The 19,742-nt window shown below is 51.1% G+C and overlaps 1 protein-coding gene across 1 annotated transcript in view; it reads left to right on the plus strand.

Moving 5' to 3' along the window:
• Nucleotides 1-19,742, plus strand: part of ZCCHC24 (zinc finger CCHC-type containing 24) — a 63,176-nt gene that overhangs the window by 8,613 nt on the left and 34,821 nt on the right. The window contains exon 2 of the mRNA XM_055275571.1: nt 4,251-4,451. Within this exon, the coding sequence (XP_055131546.1) occupies nt 4,251-4,451 (201 nt within the window). The remainder of the gene's footprint in view (nt 1-4,250; nt 4,452-19,742) is intronic.

Consider the following 19,742-nt stretch of genomic DNA (forward strand, 5'->3'; position numbering starts at 1 on the left):
TTCCCACCTTCCTTTCCCCAACAGCCAAGCAAAAACCTTGGAGAAGTTCCAGCACTGGGCAGGAGTGTGATGCACAGTCCCCCAGATGCGGTGTGAGGGTCACATGCTTCCTGCTAGCTGCTGGGGTCACTGACCTAGGGAGGAAAGAGAGGTGGCCTCTTCCCTAAGCCTGGCGATTTGGGCCTAGATGGCCCAGGGGCTTCCACTTATCCCATAAGTGGCTTTGCCCTGCACCAGTGCCCAGAACAGCCTAATCTAAGGTGGGAGTGCCCCTCCACTCGGCCCATGGAAATGAGGAGACCGCTAGGGCATCCATTACCCTATCTGTCAAGTGGACAGCCCCTTCCCTGCCGGTGACCATCTGCACCCAGGGCAGGCTGTAGGGCAATGGAGGGTTGCAGAACCTTTGTCTTCAGGGACGTCCAGCCTTGTGGGATAGGTGAGGAGGCCTCACACACGGGGAGAGGTTAGAGAGCGACTTCAGAGCTCCATTGGTCACTCAGGCAGGTCTGTGCCATGATCCCTGCCCCCCTCCTGCCAACTGCAGTGCTGGACTGGGCTACGGTGGGATGGGAGGGGTCAGCAAGGCCTCTGGTGGGAGTCCGGGCCTCTATGGCCTGGGGTGCTTCAGGAGCACCTGGATCTGTGCTTTTCATGCTTTTCCTTGGAGCCTGAGGCCTAAGTAAGGGGAAGGGATGGGGTCAAGGCCACAACACTGGAGTTAGAGCCCGATCTGGAGCCAGGCCCCGGAGGGGTTCTGGATGGACATAGAGAAGGGCATTCCCAGGCTGAGGCAGCAAGTGCGGGCTGCGGGGAGAAAGGCAGAGCTGCGCAGTGGGCATGGTGAGAGGAGCAGGGTTAGGGCTGACAGATGAAGGCTTCTAGGGCCGCCTTGTGCTCCAGCCACAGAAGGAAGGCCGCAGAACAGATGGTGCCTGTGTCGGCCTCTGCATGCCAGGCTCCAGGGGCGTCTCTCAGGACCTAGATGTCTGGACCCTAGGAAAGCAGGACCACAGGGATCGGCAAGGTCGTCCTTCTTCCCTGCTCCATTTTACGCTGTACAGATGGGAAACCCAAGAGGCCAAGCCCCAGCTGCAAGCAGGAGGAGATAGAGCTCTGTGTCCTGGCCTCTGTTCCATCCAGTCCCCACAGGCTGTGGAAACAGCCAGGAGGCTGATTTGCCTTTCACCTCCCTGGCCCGAGCTCAAACGGGGCTTCGGAGAGGAAGCAGCTCACTGCCTCACCCACCCTTCACACTGGCCAGCCAAGCAGGACTTCTGGTCCTGGGGCCTGGCTGGGTGCCCTGGTCTGCGTCCCTGTGCCCCTGTGGGCCTCAGTTTCCCTATCTGTCATGTGGGAATGAGGTGGGGTCAGCTGACGGTCTCTGCCCTTTCGGCTCTAAGGTAGCATTCGTCTGGAATTAGGGCTGGGGGAAGGGCCCTAATTCCCTGGAGACAGGCTGGAGGGCACTAGAGGTGCGAAGGTCATGAGAGGGGGAAGCTCCGGCCTCGCTTCTCTCACTGTGGAGCTGCCTGGGGCAGGGGCAAGGCTGTGGCCCTCCAGAGGGTGGGGTGTCAAGCTGCCAAGGAGAGGGCACCCGCTCAGAGACCTCTGGCTGCCCAGGGATGCCTGTGGGACCGTCCGTGGGCGGGGGACCGTGGCCGCAAGATGGGGGAGAGGTTTTTCAGGGTGTAATTAGTGCACTTTCTGGCACCCACCGAACTTCCCCTTCCTCTTGACAATTTGCCGCCAAACAGCCTGATTCCTGTGGACTTGCTTAAATCTTATCGGGGGGAGGGGGGGAAAATGAAAGAAAGAAAGGAAGAAAAAGAAAAAAATATTAAGAGGGTTGTTATTTGTGAAATTGTGTTTCCCAGCCATGAGGGTGAGTCACACCATTTGGAGCTTCAAGTTTCTTGTTTGGATGAACTTTTCTCTGGGAGGCTGGGGCGGATTTGGAGGGGGAGGGGCCTTCTGGTGTGGGGAAAGTCTTAGAGTCAAGATAAGGGGAGACCCTGATGGTTGGGAAGTCCAAGTGCTCCAAGGCTGGGTGGGGCTGGGGTGGTTGTATCTGAATTGCCTGGGGGAGCTTGAAAAATACAGATTGGGCTGCAGTAGGCGGGGGTGTTGTTGTTTCATGGGGATAGAGTTTCAGTTTGGGAAGATGAAAAAGTTCTGGAGCTGGACGGTGGCGATGGCTGCACAACAGCATGAATGCTCTTAATGCCACTCAACTGTACACTTAAAAATCATTAAAATGGTCAATTTTGTTGTGTATATTTTGCCGCACACCTAAAAATACAGATTTCGGGCCCTCGATTCTAGGTGGCTGCTTTGGTAGGTCTGAGGTGGGGCCCAGAAAACTATTTGTTATAAGCTCCCCAGGTCATTCAATACAGGTTCGGGCACACTCATGTAATCTGTAAAATGGGATAGTGACTCACAGAGTTGTGGGGAGAATCAGCTATCTGAATACGTGTAAAATTTCCAGTGCTGGGGTCACAGCGAGAGCTTGGTCTGTGTCACTGTTATCCTCTGATCTGGTTTTTATCGGAACTCTCCCCCATGCCCTGGAAGGTCGACCCCCATTGGCTCCCACAGCTCCAGGGACGGGGGACCCTCTGCTTCTCAAGGTGGACTGCTCCATCTTGGACTCATCTGAGAGCTGGAGTCCCCATCAGGCTGAATGCAGGTCGATGTAGAATCTTCCACTGGTCCTGGATTTGGTGCTTGGGCTGGGCAGTGATAGAGAAGATATAGTCAGTAGGACCCACTGAGATCCTTCCCAGCCACTATAGATGACTGTGGGCTGGGCTGGCCTGCCCCGGATGTGGTGTCTGTGTCTTTCCTTCCACATCCCAGGCTCTGATCCAGATGCACACGAGAGGGAACAGAGGCCCAGAAGGAAAGGGCTGTGGTCACACAGCCGTGTGTCCTGAGGCACCAAGAACATCAGTGGCACCCAGATGATGAGGACCATGTCGCTAGGAGGGGAGTGGCAGATGCCTGCAGACGGAAACAGTGGAGTGGCTGGGACACATATTTGTGCGAAGTAGGATCTGCTTCACTTGGGGGAGGCAAGGCTATGCCCTGTGCCGTGGGGCCAGCTCGCAGCTCGCCTCCCTCCCCTTCCTATACTAAGGGAACACAGAAAGGACTGTTCCCAGCCTGGGCTTCTGTCTGCCCCATCTTTGTAAGGGAGTCTGAGGCCCTTCCTTTCAGGGGCCCTGCTTCCCCTTCGGCCTGGAACTCCCCAAAACAAATCCTTGTCTCCCCATCAGACACAAGGCCCCCCAAGGTCCGTAGCTTATTCCTACAGTTCTTGGGCACCTGTGCTGGGGCCAGGAGATACTCAAGCCCCAAGCCCAGATTTGTTGTTGACCCTCCTGGGGAGGCCGCCTCTTTCAGCCTTGGCCTTGCTCCAGGAGAGGGGGACCCCTGGCTGCTCCCTGCCAGCCCCACCTTTGCTAAATTCCAGTACACAAGGCAGCCTGGAGCCCGTGACTCCTATAAATAGAGGCTGTATATACCAGGAGGGGGCCTGGGCCACGTCTGCTTTGAAGCTAAGCAAGATGTCTGGTTCCTGTCATCTGGAGGTGAGAGAGATGGACCACTTCCCTCCAGAGAGGTGGCCTGGGGCTGGGCTGAGGGCTCCCCACACACAGACTACACAAGCCTCGGACTGCAGGAAACCTGGCAAAGGGCTGGGCTTCAGTCTTGTCTAGTGTGAAGCGGGAGCAATGCCGCAAGCTGACATTCCCCTTCCTTACAAGGTGGGGAAACTGAGTCAGCAGTGACTTTCCTAAAGTCACCCCACCAGTTAGTGGCAGAGCCCCACATCTGACAGGTTGCTTTCTACTATATGTTCTTACCTCGTGGCAGTATATTAAGAACTAATGGTAATAATAATAATAGCCATCATCATCATCCTCATTGCCATTTACTGAGTGGTTCCGAAGTGCCAGGCATGAGATAAACTACTTTCCATTCCTGACCTCATTTTAGCCTCATAGAAACCCTAGGAGGAGCTGTTACTAGGCCCATTTTACAGATAGGGCCACCGAGGCCCAGAGTAGTTAACTGGCTTGTCCATGGAGACACACCAGTTAGGATTTGAACTCAGGCTTCTGGAGCCCAGAGCCCTCGGGCAGCTGAAGACTCAACGTGAATCCATGTGTGTGTTTGGGCGGGGGGTTATGGAACTTCTCCCAGGGCCGCGGCTGCAGCGTGTGTGCCTCTGTCTCCCGCAGGCGCTGAGCAACAGCGTGTACAAGGGCGCCTCGCCCTATGGCTCCCTCAACAACATCGCTGATGGCCTCAGCTCCCTCACTGAGCACTTCTCAGACCTGACCCTCACCTCTGAGGCCCGCAAGCCCAGCAAGCGGCCCCCACCCAACTACCTGTGCCACCTGTGCTTCAACAAAGGACACTACATCAAGGACTGCCCCCAGGTAAGGCAGCCCTGGCCCAGGGGGTGCTCTTGGGCTCCCCTACTGACCTGCGGACAGGCTCCTGTGAGTAGGGCAGGTGAAGCGGTGTCCCCAGGGCCCCTTCCACCAATGAGTGGCCCCGTGGTCCTCTGGCCTCTACCCTTTTGTCCCCGCTGGGATTTCTGAGGCAAGGCTGGCTGGTGTGGTCGGGACAGAGGCCCATCTTGGGCCCACGCTTGTTTGTCAGCAATCTGGGTGGGGGATTTTTGGACCCGAACTGGGCCCCCAAAGGAGGTTCTGTGCCTTTGGGTCTCCACCAGTCTTTTTTGCTAGGTGGGGCCTGTTCTGAGGGGGCAGTCTCCTCACAGCTCCCTGGAGGCCCCATCTCATCACATTCACAGGGAAGGAATGCAGGCTCTGGGCCAGGAATCCAGATGTGCACCCCCTCCCCCGGACCCCACCTCTGCCTCCTCAGCCTGTGAGGGAAGAGGGGAGGGGCCCTGCCCCACACTCTGTACTCCCAGGATAGGGCTGGGCGAAGGCTTCAGGCACTGCAGGGCAGAGCATCTCTTTCTTTGGAGTGAGAAGGGAGGGGCGGGCAGATCCAGGCCCCCACCTGACCCAATGCTTCAGTATGACAGAGTGGGCCTACCGCGCCAGCCCACCGACAGGGTGGTCCCTGACCCAGTGATAGACATGGTTTTGGGATCCTGGGAAAAGAGGGTAGTAGTCATTTTAAATACAGCATGAGATTATCAGTGATTTTTTTTCCTATTAGTTTTTCCTATTTTCCAACTTTTTTTATAATGTGACATTACTTTTATTTTACGTTTGTAATGGAAATGGAATCCTGGAAACTCTGGAAATGTATGTAGTGTTCCCCTCCAGATGCTGGAAACCGATGTGTGGTTGGGTGGGGCTGGGTCCCTGCAGGACCAATGGGAGGCCAAAATGTGCTTGTCATTCATTACATTCCCAAACTCTGCTCAGAAACGGCCACACCACGCTTCAGGTTTCTTGCCGCTTAGAGTACGGCCCTGGCAGAGATGCATCAGTGCCTCCAGGGAGCTATTACAAATGCAGGCTCTCAGAGCAGCATCTTAGCAAGGTCCCCAGGTGATCTGTGTGCCTCCATCCCAGACTCCACGTACATAGTGGGAGCTGACCCACTGATGACTTTCCTGCAGACCCCACATCTCCAGTGGGTCCTGTCCTCCCCCTCAATATACACAGTAAGCAGGAGGCCACTGGCTCCCAGCAGAGAGTGAGTACCCTCAGCCCCACTGGGGTTCTCTGGATAGATAGAATGAGGGGCAAACAGGCAACTGAGGATCTAGTTGGTCCTTAAGGGCATGCTCATGGCCTGTGCAGTCCATAGCCTGTTGCACTTTGTCCAGTTGAGGCCCAGCACAGGGGCCCCCAGCTCATGTGCACACAGCCATCCACAGCAGCCCTCCCTCATCCCCTGCCTACAGCCTGGGAAGTGGGCAGAGCCAGACTGAGCTCTGTTAAGGAGACAGGCACTGTGCTGAGTGCTCTCCAAGCAGTATTTCATTTCATGAAACTACTCTATGTGTTAAGGGCTCTATTTGCCTCGTTTTCCATGGTGAAACAGATGCTTCGAGGGAGGAAGGGACTCACACAGGATTATTGAGCTATCAATGGAAGAGCTGGGATTTTAATCCAGGCAGGCAGGTGACACTCAGACATCAACAGGGGCTCTGGGGTCCCGAGGAGGTACGCTCACTCTGGGCTGGCAGCCTGGGAATGCCTCCAGGAGAAGGGCTTTGGAGAAGGGTGGCAGGGCCTCCCCCAGGGTGACCAATATCCAAAGGCAATGGATGTGAGCCAGAGGCCCGGGAAAAGCAGAGGGTTTGTGTGTGTGTGTGTGTGTGTGTGTGTGTGTGTGTGTGGTGTGTGTTGTGTGTATGAGTGTATGTGCATATGCATGCACCATCCTCTCTCCTGACAGGACCGGAGCTCTTCTAAATGCTGGGGCAGAGAGTCCCTGGCACCTTCCAGCACAGTGCTAACGTGAGATCTTCCTTCATAGAGATCATCGTCTCATTTTGGACTCTTAACTCTATGGCAGAAGGAGGAGCAGAGGCCTAATTTTACAGTCTTGTGGAGGTGGAGAGGGCAGAACGTATACGAGATCCCCAGTCTCGGGATCTCCGTGTTCTTTGCCTCCTTGAGCTCCATGTCACTCCAAGCTAAGACCCGCATGGTCTGTGGGGCCTCAGTTTCTCACTCGAGCTGATTGAGGCCTTCTCCTGGCTCCATCTCAAACTTGATTCTGTCCTGGACTCCTGAAGGCCCAAGCACCTTCCTCCTCCCTTCATGAGTGGTGGGAGGACAGACAGAGGCTCGCAGCATCAGTTTTGTCGCCTGTCCCATGAGGCTAAGGAGAGCACCGACACCCAGGGTATTGTGAGGACATAGTGAAACTATGCATGGAAGGTGCTTAGCACAGTGCCTGGCACACAGGAAGTGCTTAGTAGATGTTGTCTAGCATTTTTTTCTCCTTTGGGTCACTATGAAGAGTGCACCCATCTGGCAAGGCACTAGGTATTTGGGCAGGCTAGAACCTGATTGGATGCTGTCTACCCCTCACCTGGCCGTAGCTCCAGGGGCAGGTGCTGGGCTGGATTCATCTCTGTGATCCTCACCATCTGACCGCGCCAGCTCAAGGGACCTCACACACAGCGGTGCTCAGTGCAAGGCTCCCTGAAGGGAGGAACGGGTTGACAGGGCTTTTGTAAACCACAGAAGGAAACCTGTGTCGCAAATGAAATAGTGTGTTAGAACCTAACTTCTATAATATTTAAAAGTAGAATGATTTTCTTGGGAACAGCTTTATGAGATATAATTCACTTCCCATATAATTCCTGTTTGAAGTGTACAATTCAGTAATTTTCGTATATGCCTGGAGTTGTGCAGCTGTCACCTCAATCAGGGAATATTGTCATCACCTTGGAAAGGAATTTCATACTCCTTAGGTAGCACCTCTTTTGTTTTTTATTTTTTTGAGACAGAGTCTAGCTCCGTTGCCCAGGCTGGAGTGCAATGGCATCATCTTGGCTCACTGCAACCTCTACCTCCTGTGCTCAAGTGATTCTCATGCCTCAGCCTCCCGAGTAGCTGGGAATCCAAGCGCTGCCACCATGCCCGGCTAATTTTTGTTTTTAATACAGATGGGGTTTCACCATGTTGGCCAGGCTGGTCTCAAACTCCTGGTCTCAAGTGATCCACCCGCCTCAGCCTCCCAAAGGGTTGGGATTACAGGCGTGAGCCACCTTGCCTGGCCCAGGTATCACCTCTTGATCATCCATCCCCTCACATCCATAACTACTCATCTATTTCTCTCTGTAGATCTGTCTATTCTGGACATTTCATATAACTAGAATCATGTAATATGTGGTCTTTTATGACTGGCTTCTTTCACTTAGCATAATATTTTCATGGTTCATCCATGTTATAGTGTGTTAGGAAGTGTTCCTTCCTGTTGTATTTTCTGGAAGATTTTGTAAAGAATCAGCACTAATTATTTTCCAGGTGTTTGATAGAATTCACCTGTGATGCTGTCCGCACCCGGGCTTTTCTTGGTGGGTAGATTTTTGATGACTGCTCTGAGCTCTTTACTCATTATAGACCTATTCTGATTTTTTTTTTATTTCTTTTTGACTCAGTTGCTATAGTTTGCATCTTCCTAGGCATTTGTCCATTTTATCTAATCCGTCTAATTTGTTGGCATACAGTTGTCCATAGTATTCTCTTATAATCCTCTTAATTTCTGTAAGGCCGTTAATAATGTTCCTTCTTTCATTTCCAATTCTTGCAGTTTGAGTCCTCTCTTTTTTCTTGTTCAGTCTAGCTAAAGTTTTGTCAATTAGTTTGGACTTTTCAAAGAACAAACTTTTCATTTAGCTGATTTTCTCTATTTTTTTTCTATTATTTGTCTCATTAATTTCCACCTTAATCTTTATTTTTAAATTATATTTAAAATACATATGACACAAAATTTACCATCTTAACCATTTTTAGCTTACGGTTCGGTGGCATTAAATACATTCACGTTGTTGTATGACCATCACCACCTTCCAGCCACAGAACTCTTTTTATCTTGCAAAACTGAAATTTATCTTGCAAAACTAAAATACTGTACCCATTACATAATAATTCTCCCTCCCTGCCCCCAGCAGGGAGAACCACCATTCTACTTTCCGTCTCTATGAATTTGACTACTCTAAGTACCTCATATAAGTGGAATCACATGGCGTTTGTCCTTTTGTTACTGGCTTAGTTCACTTAGCATAATTTCCTCAAGTTTCATCCACATTGTAGCATGTATCCGTTTCATTCCTTTTTAAGGCTGAATAATATTCCATTGTATGTATATACCACATTTTTTAATCGGTTCACCCATCAATGGACAACTGGATTGCTTCCACTTTTTGGTTATTGTGAATTTTGCTGCTGTGATGGAGGGTTTATGAGTATCTTTGCTGGCTTTCAATTCTCCACTCCAATATTTATTATTTCCTTCCATCAGCTTGCTTTAGATTTAAGGTGGAAGGTTAAGTTATGATTTTATATCTTTCTTTTCTTTTCCTTCCTTCCTTCCATCCTTTCATCCTTCCTTTTTTTATGGAGACAGGATCCCACTCTGTCACCGAGGCTGGAGTACAGTGGTGTGATCATAACTCATTGCAGACTCAAACTCCTGGGCTCAAGCAATCCTCCCATCTCAGCCTCCAAAAGTGTTGGGATTACAGGCATGATCCATTGTGTCTGGCCCCTTCTTTTCTTAATGTAGATGATTACAGATATGAATTTTCCTCTGAGCCCCATCCCATAAGTTTTGGTATATTGTGTCTTATTTTCATTTATCACAGGGCATTTTTTTATTTCCCTTGTGATTGATTTCCTCTTTGACTCACTGGTTATTTAGGAGTGTGTTGTTTAATATTCACATATTTGCGTGTTTCCCAAACATCTTTTAATGATTTCTAACCTTATTCCATTGTGGTCATAGAAGATATTTTATATTATATTAGCCCTTCTAAATTTACTGTGGTTTGTTTCAGAACCTAGCATTATGAGTTATTCTGGAGAATGTTTTGTGTGCACTTGAGAGAAATGTATTCTGCTGTTGTTTGGTGGAGTGTTTGATAGATGTCTGTTAGGTCTAGTTGGTTCATAGTGATGTCTATGTCTTCTCCTGCTTTGTTGATATTCTGCCTAGTTCTTTTATTATTATTTTAAGTGGGGATATTTAAGTCTCCAGAAATTATTGTTTGTCTATTTCTTTTTTCAATTCTGTCAGTTTTTGCTTCGTGCATCTGAGTGTTCTATTATTAGGTGCACCTATGTTTATAGTTGTTGTATCTTCTTGATGGATTAATCATTTTATCCTTATAAAATGTCCTTCTTTATCTCTAGTAACTGTTTTTTTAAAGTATATTTTGTCTGATATTAGTATACCTAGCTTTCTAATAGTTGCAGATTACATGACAGATATTTTCCCATCCTTTTATTTTCAATCTATTCATATATTTGAATTTAAAGTGCATCTCCTGTAGATAGCATATAGTTGATCTTGTTTTTTGTTATCTAATCTGAAAATCCTTGCCTTTTGATTGGATTGTTTAATCCACTCACATTTAATGCTCTTTTTGACATAGATTTAGGTCTGCCATTTTACTGCCATTTGCTTTCTAAATTACTCATCTTTTTTATTTACCTATTCCTTCTAAAGAATAACACAATAAATTGCTTTCTTTTGCATTAATTTTCTAACTAACATTTTAATTTCTTTAATGATGTTTTTTTCACTATGTTTTGTGAGTTATTTTCTTACGGTTGCTCTAGGGCTTATCTTATACATTGTGTCTTACCAGAATGCCTCAGATTTATAACCTGATTCCAGTGAGATAGAGAAATGTTACTCCTATATAGCTCTATTCGCTCCTTGTTTTGGCTTTCAGCAGTTTTACTATACTGTGTCTGTTTGTGGATCTCTTTATGTTTATCCTGCTTAAAGTCTGTTGAAGTGCTTGGACGTATTGTTTAAATTTTTTCATCAGATTTGGGAAGTTTTCAGCCATGATTTCTTCAAATATTCTTTCTGCTCCTTTATCTCCTCTCCTTCTGTGAGATGATTTTTAAATGATCTAAATGCTTTAAAAACCTTTAATGGTCTAACTGGGAGTAAAATGTGCAGAACACTAGGCCCACCCTGCCTAGGTCCTGAAGCTGCCCATGGAGCCCCCGGGGTCTGAGGAGGGCAACAGTGAAAGCGAGCTTAAAGCATTCACTGCCACGGCAGCCAGGGGTTGGTCACTTATTACTTGGTCCTTTCTCACCTTAAGAGTAGGATAGAGGTGTCCAGAGCTCAGCTCATCAGACTGATGGGGCCTCTCACATATCCCCAGGGCAGTGGGAGGGGGATTGGACACTGGCAGGAACACTGGGAACCCCCAAAACAGAGGGAGAAGGTGCTAGAAGCCAATTCTGAATGTCGCCAAAGGGCAGTCCTTCCTTGTGGGGTGAAGCTGTGCCTAGGCCATGGTCTAGCCATGGTCCAGCCAATGTCAGCACTGAACCAAGAAGGATTAGGACTCAAGATTTGCTTCTTCTATCATTTGCTTCTTGAAAAAACAGCTGCTGTTGTCCTCATGCAGTGTACAAGCCATCCGGCCCAAAGGTAATAATAATATCATACACTATACAATAGTAATAGCCTCTAAGCACTGAGTTTACCACTGGGTTTAGCATGTTCTATGTATTAGCTCATTTAATGCTGTCAAAAATTCTCTCGGTAGGTACTATAGTGATCTTCAATTGCCAGATGATAAAACTGAGACCCAGAGAAGTTGAGTGACTTGCCCAAGGCCACACAGCTAGTGAATATCAAAGCTGGAATTGGAACTCAAGTGCTCCTGATTCCAGAGCCCATGCTTTTTCAATATCATCCTGTATCACCCTTGGCATCCAGACTTTGATCTCCAGTATCATTCCCAGAAAGTCAGGGTTCTTTAAAAAGATAGATGACTGGAAGTAGAGAGGGACAAGGACAATGTGGGCAGAGGCCATCCCAGGCCTGGTCTGGCCAAGTTGGCGTGCCTAGTAGTTTCACCACCCGGCCTCAGGGTGTCTGCTGCCCCAGTTTAGTTAGGCAGGTCAGGAGTGGGTTGGGTTGCCAGCTCTGGTGGCAACAGAAAACCCACTGACTGCAGGGCGGCATGGTTGATATCTGCTGGGCTTGCCTGCAGGGTCGCCTGGTATCTCGTTTTGGCCTCTGCACACTGATGGGTCAGGACTCTGAGGGCCTGAGCAGCAATGTGTTGCTCTGAGCCAGCTGCACTTGCCTGTAGGGGTCTGTGGTGGGGGCCTGGCGCAGTGCCACATCTGTGCCCAGGACACACAGTCAGTCCAGGACAGAGCAGGACTCCGGACATGTTCCCATCACCCAACCATTCCTGAGAGTTTCTTGTACACCAGGCCTGTGCTAGATAAGGCCCTTCCCCTGTCCTCGGTGGGACAGATAGAAAGAGTGTTGGCCACTCTGGGGGACCAGGGCTGCGGTGAGGTTTGCTGTGCAGGCCCAGCTCAGCCTAGAGCTTCGTGGGAGGCCTCAGAGAGGAGGAGCTTGGATTTGGAGTGGGGAAGGCTTCCAAGCGAACGTGTAAATAACAGGAATATGCTTTCCGGGCACTGTGAGCCCTGGGCCACAGTATGCGCTCCTGGGGGAGGAGTGGGGGTGTGGCTGGAACAGGTGATGAAGGGCTTGTGTGACAGGCTGTGCAAACTTGGACTTTATCTGGAGGCCAGGGAGAATGGTTTTAGGTGACATGCTCAGATTGGCATTTTGAAAGATCCTGCTAGTGGCAGGTTGGAGGCTGGGCTGAAGGAGGCAAGAATGCTAAGGAAGCCAGCCCCTGAGCATGAATAGGGGCTGATAAGACTGGACACAAGACAGCGGTGAGCAGAGGCTGAAGGTGAAGGAATGGATTCTGGAATGGAAAAGTACCATCTATGGGCCATGGTGCCCAGTGAGAGGGAAGAGGGAGCAGGCAGCAAGGAGGGCTACCAGATCTTTAGGGTGGCTGCCTGGGCAAATCAGCTGCCAACTGGGATACAAATACACGTGCACGAAAAGGTAGGCTCGCCCTCCATTCTGCAGTTATTTATTGAACGTCTACTGTGTGTCAGACACATAGCAAGCATTAGAGGACACCACAATGAGCAAAACAGGAAAGGCTCCTTCTGTCTAGGAGCTTATGTTTCAGTTGGTGAAGTCAGGCAGTAAGTACAAATCAGTGGGAACACAGGGAACTATCAGATCAGATGAAGAACACAGAAGAGTGCTTTCATAGCGTGCACCGGGCTGCCTTCTCCTGGAGTAGCAGGAGTTAGTAGTTAGTAGCATGCATGCTTAGGCCCATGATACTTTTAGGGTCCACAGATATGTTTCTTTTTTTTTTCTTTTCTTTTTTTTTTTTTTAGACAGAGTCTCGCTCTGTTGCCCAGGCTGGAGTGCAGTGGCGCGATCTCGGCTCACTGTAACCTCCACCTTTCGGGTTCAAGTGATTCTCCTCCCTCAGCCTCCCGAGTAGCTGGGATTACAGGTGCCCGCCACCACACCCGACTGATTTTTGTATTTTTAGTAGAGACAGAGTTTCACCATGTTGGCCAGGCTGGTTTCAAACTCTTGACCTCAAGTGATCCGCCTGCCTTGGCCTCCCAAAATGCTGGAATTACAGGCGGGAGCAACTGCACCCAGCCACAGATACGTTCCTATTTGTCTATTTGTATTTATTTTATAACCAGAAGAGAAAATGAGTATAATAATGAATATATAATTATGAACTCAGCCTGGAGATTTGTGTTTACACCAATGCAGTCAGAATATATATATATATATATATATATATTTATATTTTTGAATTTTTAGTAGAGACAGGGTTTCGCCATGTTGGCCAGGCTGGTCTCAAACTCCTGACCTCAAGTGTTCCACCTGCCTCGGCCTCTCAGCATGAGCCTCTGTGCCCGGCCAGAAAATAAAATTTTTAATAAGGTTTTATGCAAAAAGGGCCCAAAAAGGCCAAAGTGCCTAGGGTCCACAGAAGTCATAATGAAGCCCTGAAGGATGTCTGGGGCAGCTGTCGATTGGGTGGCCACTATGGGTCTCTCCTATGATAGGACATGAAAACTCCACGTACTACCACTCCACTAAAGCTCAGGCAGGGGGAGGGTCCACATGCCCACAGTAAGGATCCTGATGTTGACGTGGGTGATATCTTGTTGAGGTCAAAAGATATAGCCTTGAATTTTTAACCCAAAGACAACTTTTCCTAAGCTCTCTCTTTGCCCTTCACGGCTGTCAGGCCCAGCCACACCCAGCCTGGCAGCCACCCTTCAGGCGCTGATCTGGGAGCAGAAGCTCTCTAGAACCCGTTTCCATCACTTCTGAGACATTGTTAGCGGTACTTGTTACTCCTTTAAGGGAGGTCTGAGGGGTGTTGTCACCTGTGCCTCTTGTGTCCAGCTAAGAACCGGGCGCTGTGAGAGGTCTGGGAGGGCCTGAGCCCAGGGGAACTGCCATTCCTGAGTCAGCATGCCCAGGGCTGCTAATGAAATCCAGATGTTAGACAGAAAACAATCATCGCCCCCACCCATCTGGCAGCTCAGGTTTCTTGGAGATTGCAAAAGAAGAAGAAAAATAGAGCCGAGAGAGAATGGAATCCTAGAACAGCTGAGATCTTAGAGGTGGGATGTAAATAGTTTCAGGGTCTTGCTGGGGGAAAGGGCAGGAGACAAGGGAAAGAGGGGGCTGGCCCAGTCCCCCTTCCTCACCCAGGTCTCTGCAGCCCCTGCACCCCTCCCCAGGCCAGAGCAGGCTGGTCCTTGAAGGGAGTAGGCTGCTGTAGGCGGCAGGCAGGGCCGAGGCCCCCAGCCCATGTCTGACCCTTGCCTACAGTTTCCAACCCCTCATTCCAGCCCTGACCTCACTGCAGGTCTGGGTGTCTTCTGGGACCAGAGTGGCTACAGCCCAGGGAGGGGACAGGCCAAAAAGGACTGAGGCTAGGCAGAATTGTGGGCTGACTAGAAGCTTCTCCTCAGAACCCCAGAGCTGAGTGGCATAGGGATAGAGGATGAGGGGTATGGTGGGCCAGCTGGGGGACCTAGCCTCTTCTTCCCACCAGGGTAGCCTCACAACATATCCACCTCACATGTTAGGGAACATGCAAAGGAAAGGCTCTCAGGCTTGTAAAGTTTAACACCATTGATTAGTTCAGACCTATCAACATACTGGTGGGGAAACTGAGGTTTTCTCACAACACTGGGGCAAAGGACTGCCTGTCATAAAAAAATGTATAGAAGGCCAGGTGCGGTGGCTCATGCCTGTAATCCCAGCACTTTGGGAGGCCGAGGTGGGCAGATCGCCTGAGGTCAGGGGTTTGAGACCAGCCCGGCCAACATAATGAAACCACATCTCTGCTAAAAATACAAAAAAATTAGCCAGGTGTGGTGGTGCACACCTGTAATCTCAGTTACTTGGGAGGCTGAGGCAGAAGAATTGCTTGAACTCAGGATGTGGAGGTTGCAGTGCAAGATTGCACCACTGCACTCCAGCCTGGGCAATAAGAGTGAAACTCCATCTCTAAAATAAATGAATAAATAAATATAAAAAATGCATAGAGGGAGGGGCAGAAAGATAACACCACAGACAAAAAGCCCTTTGAATGTTAGACAGTGGAATTAGCAAAGAAAGTGTTATACTGCCACCCACTACTCATGAGCAAACATCCAGAAGGAAGGAAGGAAGAAAGGAAGGAAGGAAGGAAGGAAGGAAGGAAGGAAGGAAGGAAGGAAGGAAGGGAGGCAGGCAGGGAGGGAGGGAGGGAGGGAGAGAAGAGGGAGGACAGACAGCATCATTCTGTGTTCCCACTGAGGAAGGACTGGGCCCAGGGCAGATGGCATAGCAGGGGATGGGTGCTGCAGGTAGCATCGCAGGGGGTTCTTCTGGAGCCTGGGCTGGCTGGCCGAGGGGCCTCGGCTGAGGTTCTTCCAGCATTTGGCACGGAACCTGGAATGTCGTGAGCACTCAGAGAATGTCAGCTGGGATGGGTGTTGCTGGGGGTGTCGTGCCTGCCGTTTGGCAGGTGGTGGCTTTGGCATAGATGCCGACGTTAGGGTAGTGCCCCAAACCCAGCGTCTGGGCCTCGAGGCTCTCCTCCCCGCCCTGCGGAAGCCCTCTCCTTTCAGTGAGGTGCCTTCGAGCACAGCCCTGAAGCCAGCCTGCCTGCGTTCCACCCCTGGTGCCGCCTTGTAGCAGCAGTGCTATGTGCCTTTGGGAAAAATTCATTCAGTCTTTCTAGGCCTCAGTTTCCTCCTCTGTAAAATGAAGATATTAAAACATCCTACTTCATGGGATGTTGTGAGCTGAACTGCGTTATTTTATCTGAAGTGTTTATAAGAGTGCCTGGCACCTTGCTTGCACTGCAAGTAGTAACTCTTAGGACTCTGTTAATTACCGTCACTGTTATTATTATTATTTTGAGATAGAGTCTCGCTCTGTTGCCCAGGCTGCAGTGCAGTGGCATGATCTCAGCTCACTGCAGCCTCCGCCTCCCGAGTTCAAGCAATTCTCCTGCCTCCTGAGTAGCTGGGAACTATAGACATGAACCACCACACTAGGCTAATTTTTGTATTTTTAGTAGAGACAGGGTTTCTCCATGTTGGCCAGGCTGGTCTCAAACTCCTGGCCTCATGTGATCTGCCCGCCTCGGCCTCCCAAAGTGCTGGAATTACAGGCGTGAGCCACCACGCCCAGCCTACTGTCTTATTATTATGCCTCAACTCCGCTGTTTCAAACTGGCTTGAGAAGTCCCAGGGTTCTAAGAGACTGCTTCAGCACTGTGGGGATCCACAGAAGTGGCTGGAGCCCTCCCTTCTCACCCTCATTCCCTAAGGGAGGGGCCGCCTCTGGGAGGGGCTGCAGAGAGGCCAGGTGACAAGGCTGTGCTTTCTCAGGGGTCTTGGGGAGGGGACAGGGGAAGGCCCAGATGACTTTGAGTCCCCCAGGTTGCGCTGGGGGGACTCTGCTGTGCCCAGGATGGGTGCTGTGGGAGGAGGGGCGATGCACAGCTGGAAGGTGCCCAGTGCCACCTGTGAGCTGTCAGTTCCCTTATGGCCCAGGGAAGAGGAATCTGTCTCCAAGTGCTCATCTAGGAGCAGCTGCTGGGGGTGGGGCAGGGGTGGGGGATTGGAGGGGTGGGGCAGGGAGTGTGAGGGCTCACGGGAAGCCACTTTTACATCCTTCCTGCTGCCTCTTGCCTGGCAGGGAAGAGCCTAGGAGGGCCAGTTTCACATCCTCAGCTGCCAGTTCTGCTTTTAGAAGAATTACAGATGATAATTAGGAGTCCCCAGGAATCTCGATGTGTCAATGGCCTCACCTTCCCGGCCCTCTGCTTCTGAGCCTTAGGGACAGGGATGTTGGCAGAGCCTGGGAGCCAGGACCAGTCCTGGTCTTGAACTACCTGCAAGGCCTAGTGAATGGAAGGCTGAAGCACAGTGCATCCTTAAGCTGAATAGCTCCAAGTGTCACCTCCTTTGGGAAGCCCTCTCTGATTTCTCCTTTCCTCCAAGCTCAGAGGGACTGGCCTCCTCTGAATGCCGGAAAGACTCACTCACTCACTCATTTATTCCTCACCTGCCAAGGGCCTCCAGTGTGCCAGGCCCTTGGCCTGCCCCTCTCACATGGCTTACTTTTGTCTTGGAGTAACTCAAGTGCCCTTTGCTGTGAAGACTCCGGGAAAGGTTCTGGCTGGGACATCCCTTGGTCCCTCAACCTCAGTAAGAATAGGAGAGCCCCAGGCAGCGGAGTCTCACTGAGCTGGACTCAGAGTTCACTTTTGCTCTTTCCCAGCTGTGTGTCCTTCGCCGTGTTGCCCAACTTCTCCCAGGCATCTGTAAAATGGGTTCGCCATCCTTGCAGAGCGTGTGTGGGGAAAGCGTCTAACGCAGGGCTTGGCATCCCACAAGCACTCAGTAAGTAAGTGGCAGCCCTCACTATTGGTATCACTTGTTAGGCCGTGGGGCTTCCTGAGCCAGATCTGCCCTCATTTGTAAAGTGAGGCTCATGTACCTGATGGGAGGGTTGGTGTGAGGGAGATGAGAAGCAGCCCGGATGCCTGGGAAGCAACACGCACCGGAGCCCCTCTCCTTCTTCCTGACCCACCCCTGCAACTGCTTAATTACATGCACGCACCCACAGGCACATATGTGCACACATGCAAACATGCGTGCATGCACACACCCCTTGGGCTCTCCAGCCTCAAGGCCTTGCTCACACTGTCCCCAAGCCTGCAATGCCTTTCCCGAATCTCTTCTCTCCTATCCCCCTTTCAGAGCCCAGCTTGAGCCCACCTCTCTGAGTCTTCCCCAACCATCCAGGGCCTCGGAGCTCTCCTCTCTGAACCCTAACTTGTCAGGACAGCACCCCTACCCCAGAACCTGGTTTTAAGGCCCTCAAGAGGTAAGAAATCTCAACCAGGTTTCTCACCTTTCCCCCATCCCCATCTGGCCCCCAGGGGACAGAGAATGCCCCTCTTTGGGTGGGCTTCACTCTGCCCTGCCCTAGTCCTGGAAGGTAGCCCAGCCTGGGCCTTTTGACCTCTGCTTAGCCTTCTTATCCCCACTCCACCTGTGCTATGGCCTCAGCCAGTGACTCTCTCATCTCCCCCAGGTTCAGCCCAAACACGTCCTCTTCCATGCCCCATGTGCTCCTACCCTGCCTTGCTGAGCCATGCCTAGCCCAGGGCCAGTCCTAGCACAAGCCTGTCTCCTACTTCCTGAGGTCACTTCCCAGGCGAGGTCTGTGTCTGCCTGGCTGGCAGAGGGAGCATGGCCTTGGGGTCAGAAGGCCTGAGCTCTCATCCCAGGGCTGTCTCTCAGTAGCTGATCAACATTGGCCTAGTCAACCTTACCCTTGGGCCCCCACACCCCCATGCATGAAATGGCATCAGCAATGAAGCCTGTCTCTCAGGGCTTCTGTGAGATCTAGAGGCAATCAGACAGGTGAACATGTTTTGAGAACTGTGAAGTTAATACCATTTGCTCCACTGCCCAGTGAGCAGCCACGTTTGCTGAGATGATCAGTGGTGTGCGAGTGAGGGTGTTTAGGCCTTGGTGGCTGCTGTGAGCCGACCCCTGCCTCAACTGCCATGGGGCCTTGGAGGCATATTTGTGAGGGCAGCATTTTCCCTTTCCACCATGTCTGGGGTGGCTGCCCAGGGTGGAGCCTGTGTTGGGTGCCTCCTGCACCCAGTGGCTTTGTGTGGAGTGGGAGGTGGCCCAGCTGGGGCAAGGTGGCCAGGTCCCAGCCTGTGGGTTAGAGGACTTGGCACCACTGACCTGGCCTGACTTGGAGACATGGCTCCTCAACACACTGCCCCCACTCCCTCCCATTCCAAGGCTCAGGGCTCAGAGGAATGGGGCAGCAGGTGCAGGGAAGAAATGTGCATGGAATGGGGGTGAGGAGCCCGAGGACATCAGGCCTCCCTCGCGCCTGGCTCATGGAGCACCTTCGTCTCATTTGCTGGCTGGGTTCTCACACTCACCTGGATATCATGTGTGGCCCATGTGCTCACTCTTCTCTTTCTTCATCTCTGTCTCTCATTCTTTCTTCTTGTTTTCTTTTGTAACAGAGTAGATAACTTGTCCCTGGTCCCACAGCTGGTTAGGATCAGGCCAAGTCAGTCTGACCTTAGGCCCTGCCTTTCTCACTGCTCCCTCTGCCCACAAGAACGGATGGAGGACCGTCCTCTAGGACATGCTGTAGACCTCCTGAACTCCGGCCCTGGCAGAAATCAGGCTGCGGGAGGCACTGTGAACCCAGGCCTTCCTCCCTGCCCGGCTTTCTCCAAGTTTCCTGGCTGTGTGGGAGCCACGGGTCTCTCCCTGACAGGTTAGGGTGATGGTGAGGTGGAGGGGTGTCCCCAAGGCAGTAGACATGATGACAAGGGGTAAAACCCAACGAGGCCCATGCTCCTCCGCTCCTTCCTGGGGACTGTGAAGCTCAAACAGAGCTTTGTGTCCCTCCCTCCTGCAGGCCCTCTGAGCCCTCCCCATGCATCAGTCCTGCCTCTGTGTTCCCAAAACACCCTGCACAATCGGCTTAGTATTGTGTATTCTCTTTTGACTGTGATCCCGGGGAGGGGGAAGGCTGGCAGAAAATCACTTAGCGCAGCACCTGGCACATAGTGAGTGCTCAGTGAGTGTGAGCCATTGCATTGCTGTGGCTTC

This window comes from Symphalangus syndactylus, chromosome 4 (assembly GCF_028878055.3).
Source record: "Symphalangus syndactylus isolate Jambi chromosome 4, NHGRI_mSymSyn1-v2.1_pri, whole genome shotgun sequence".
Lineage (NCBI taxonomy): Eukaryota > Metazoa > Chordata > Mammalia > Primates > Hylobatidae > Symphalangus > Symphalangus syndactylus.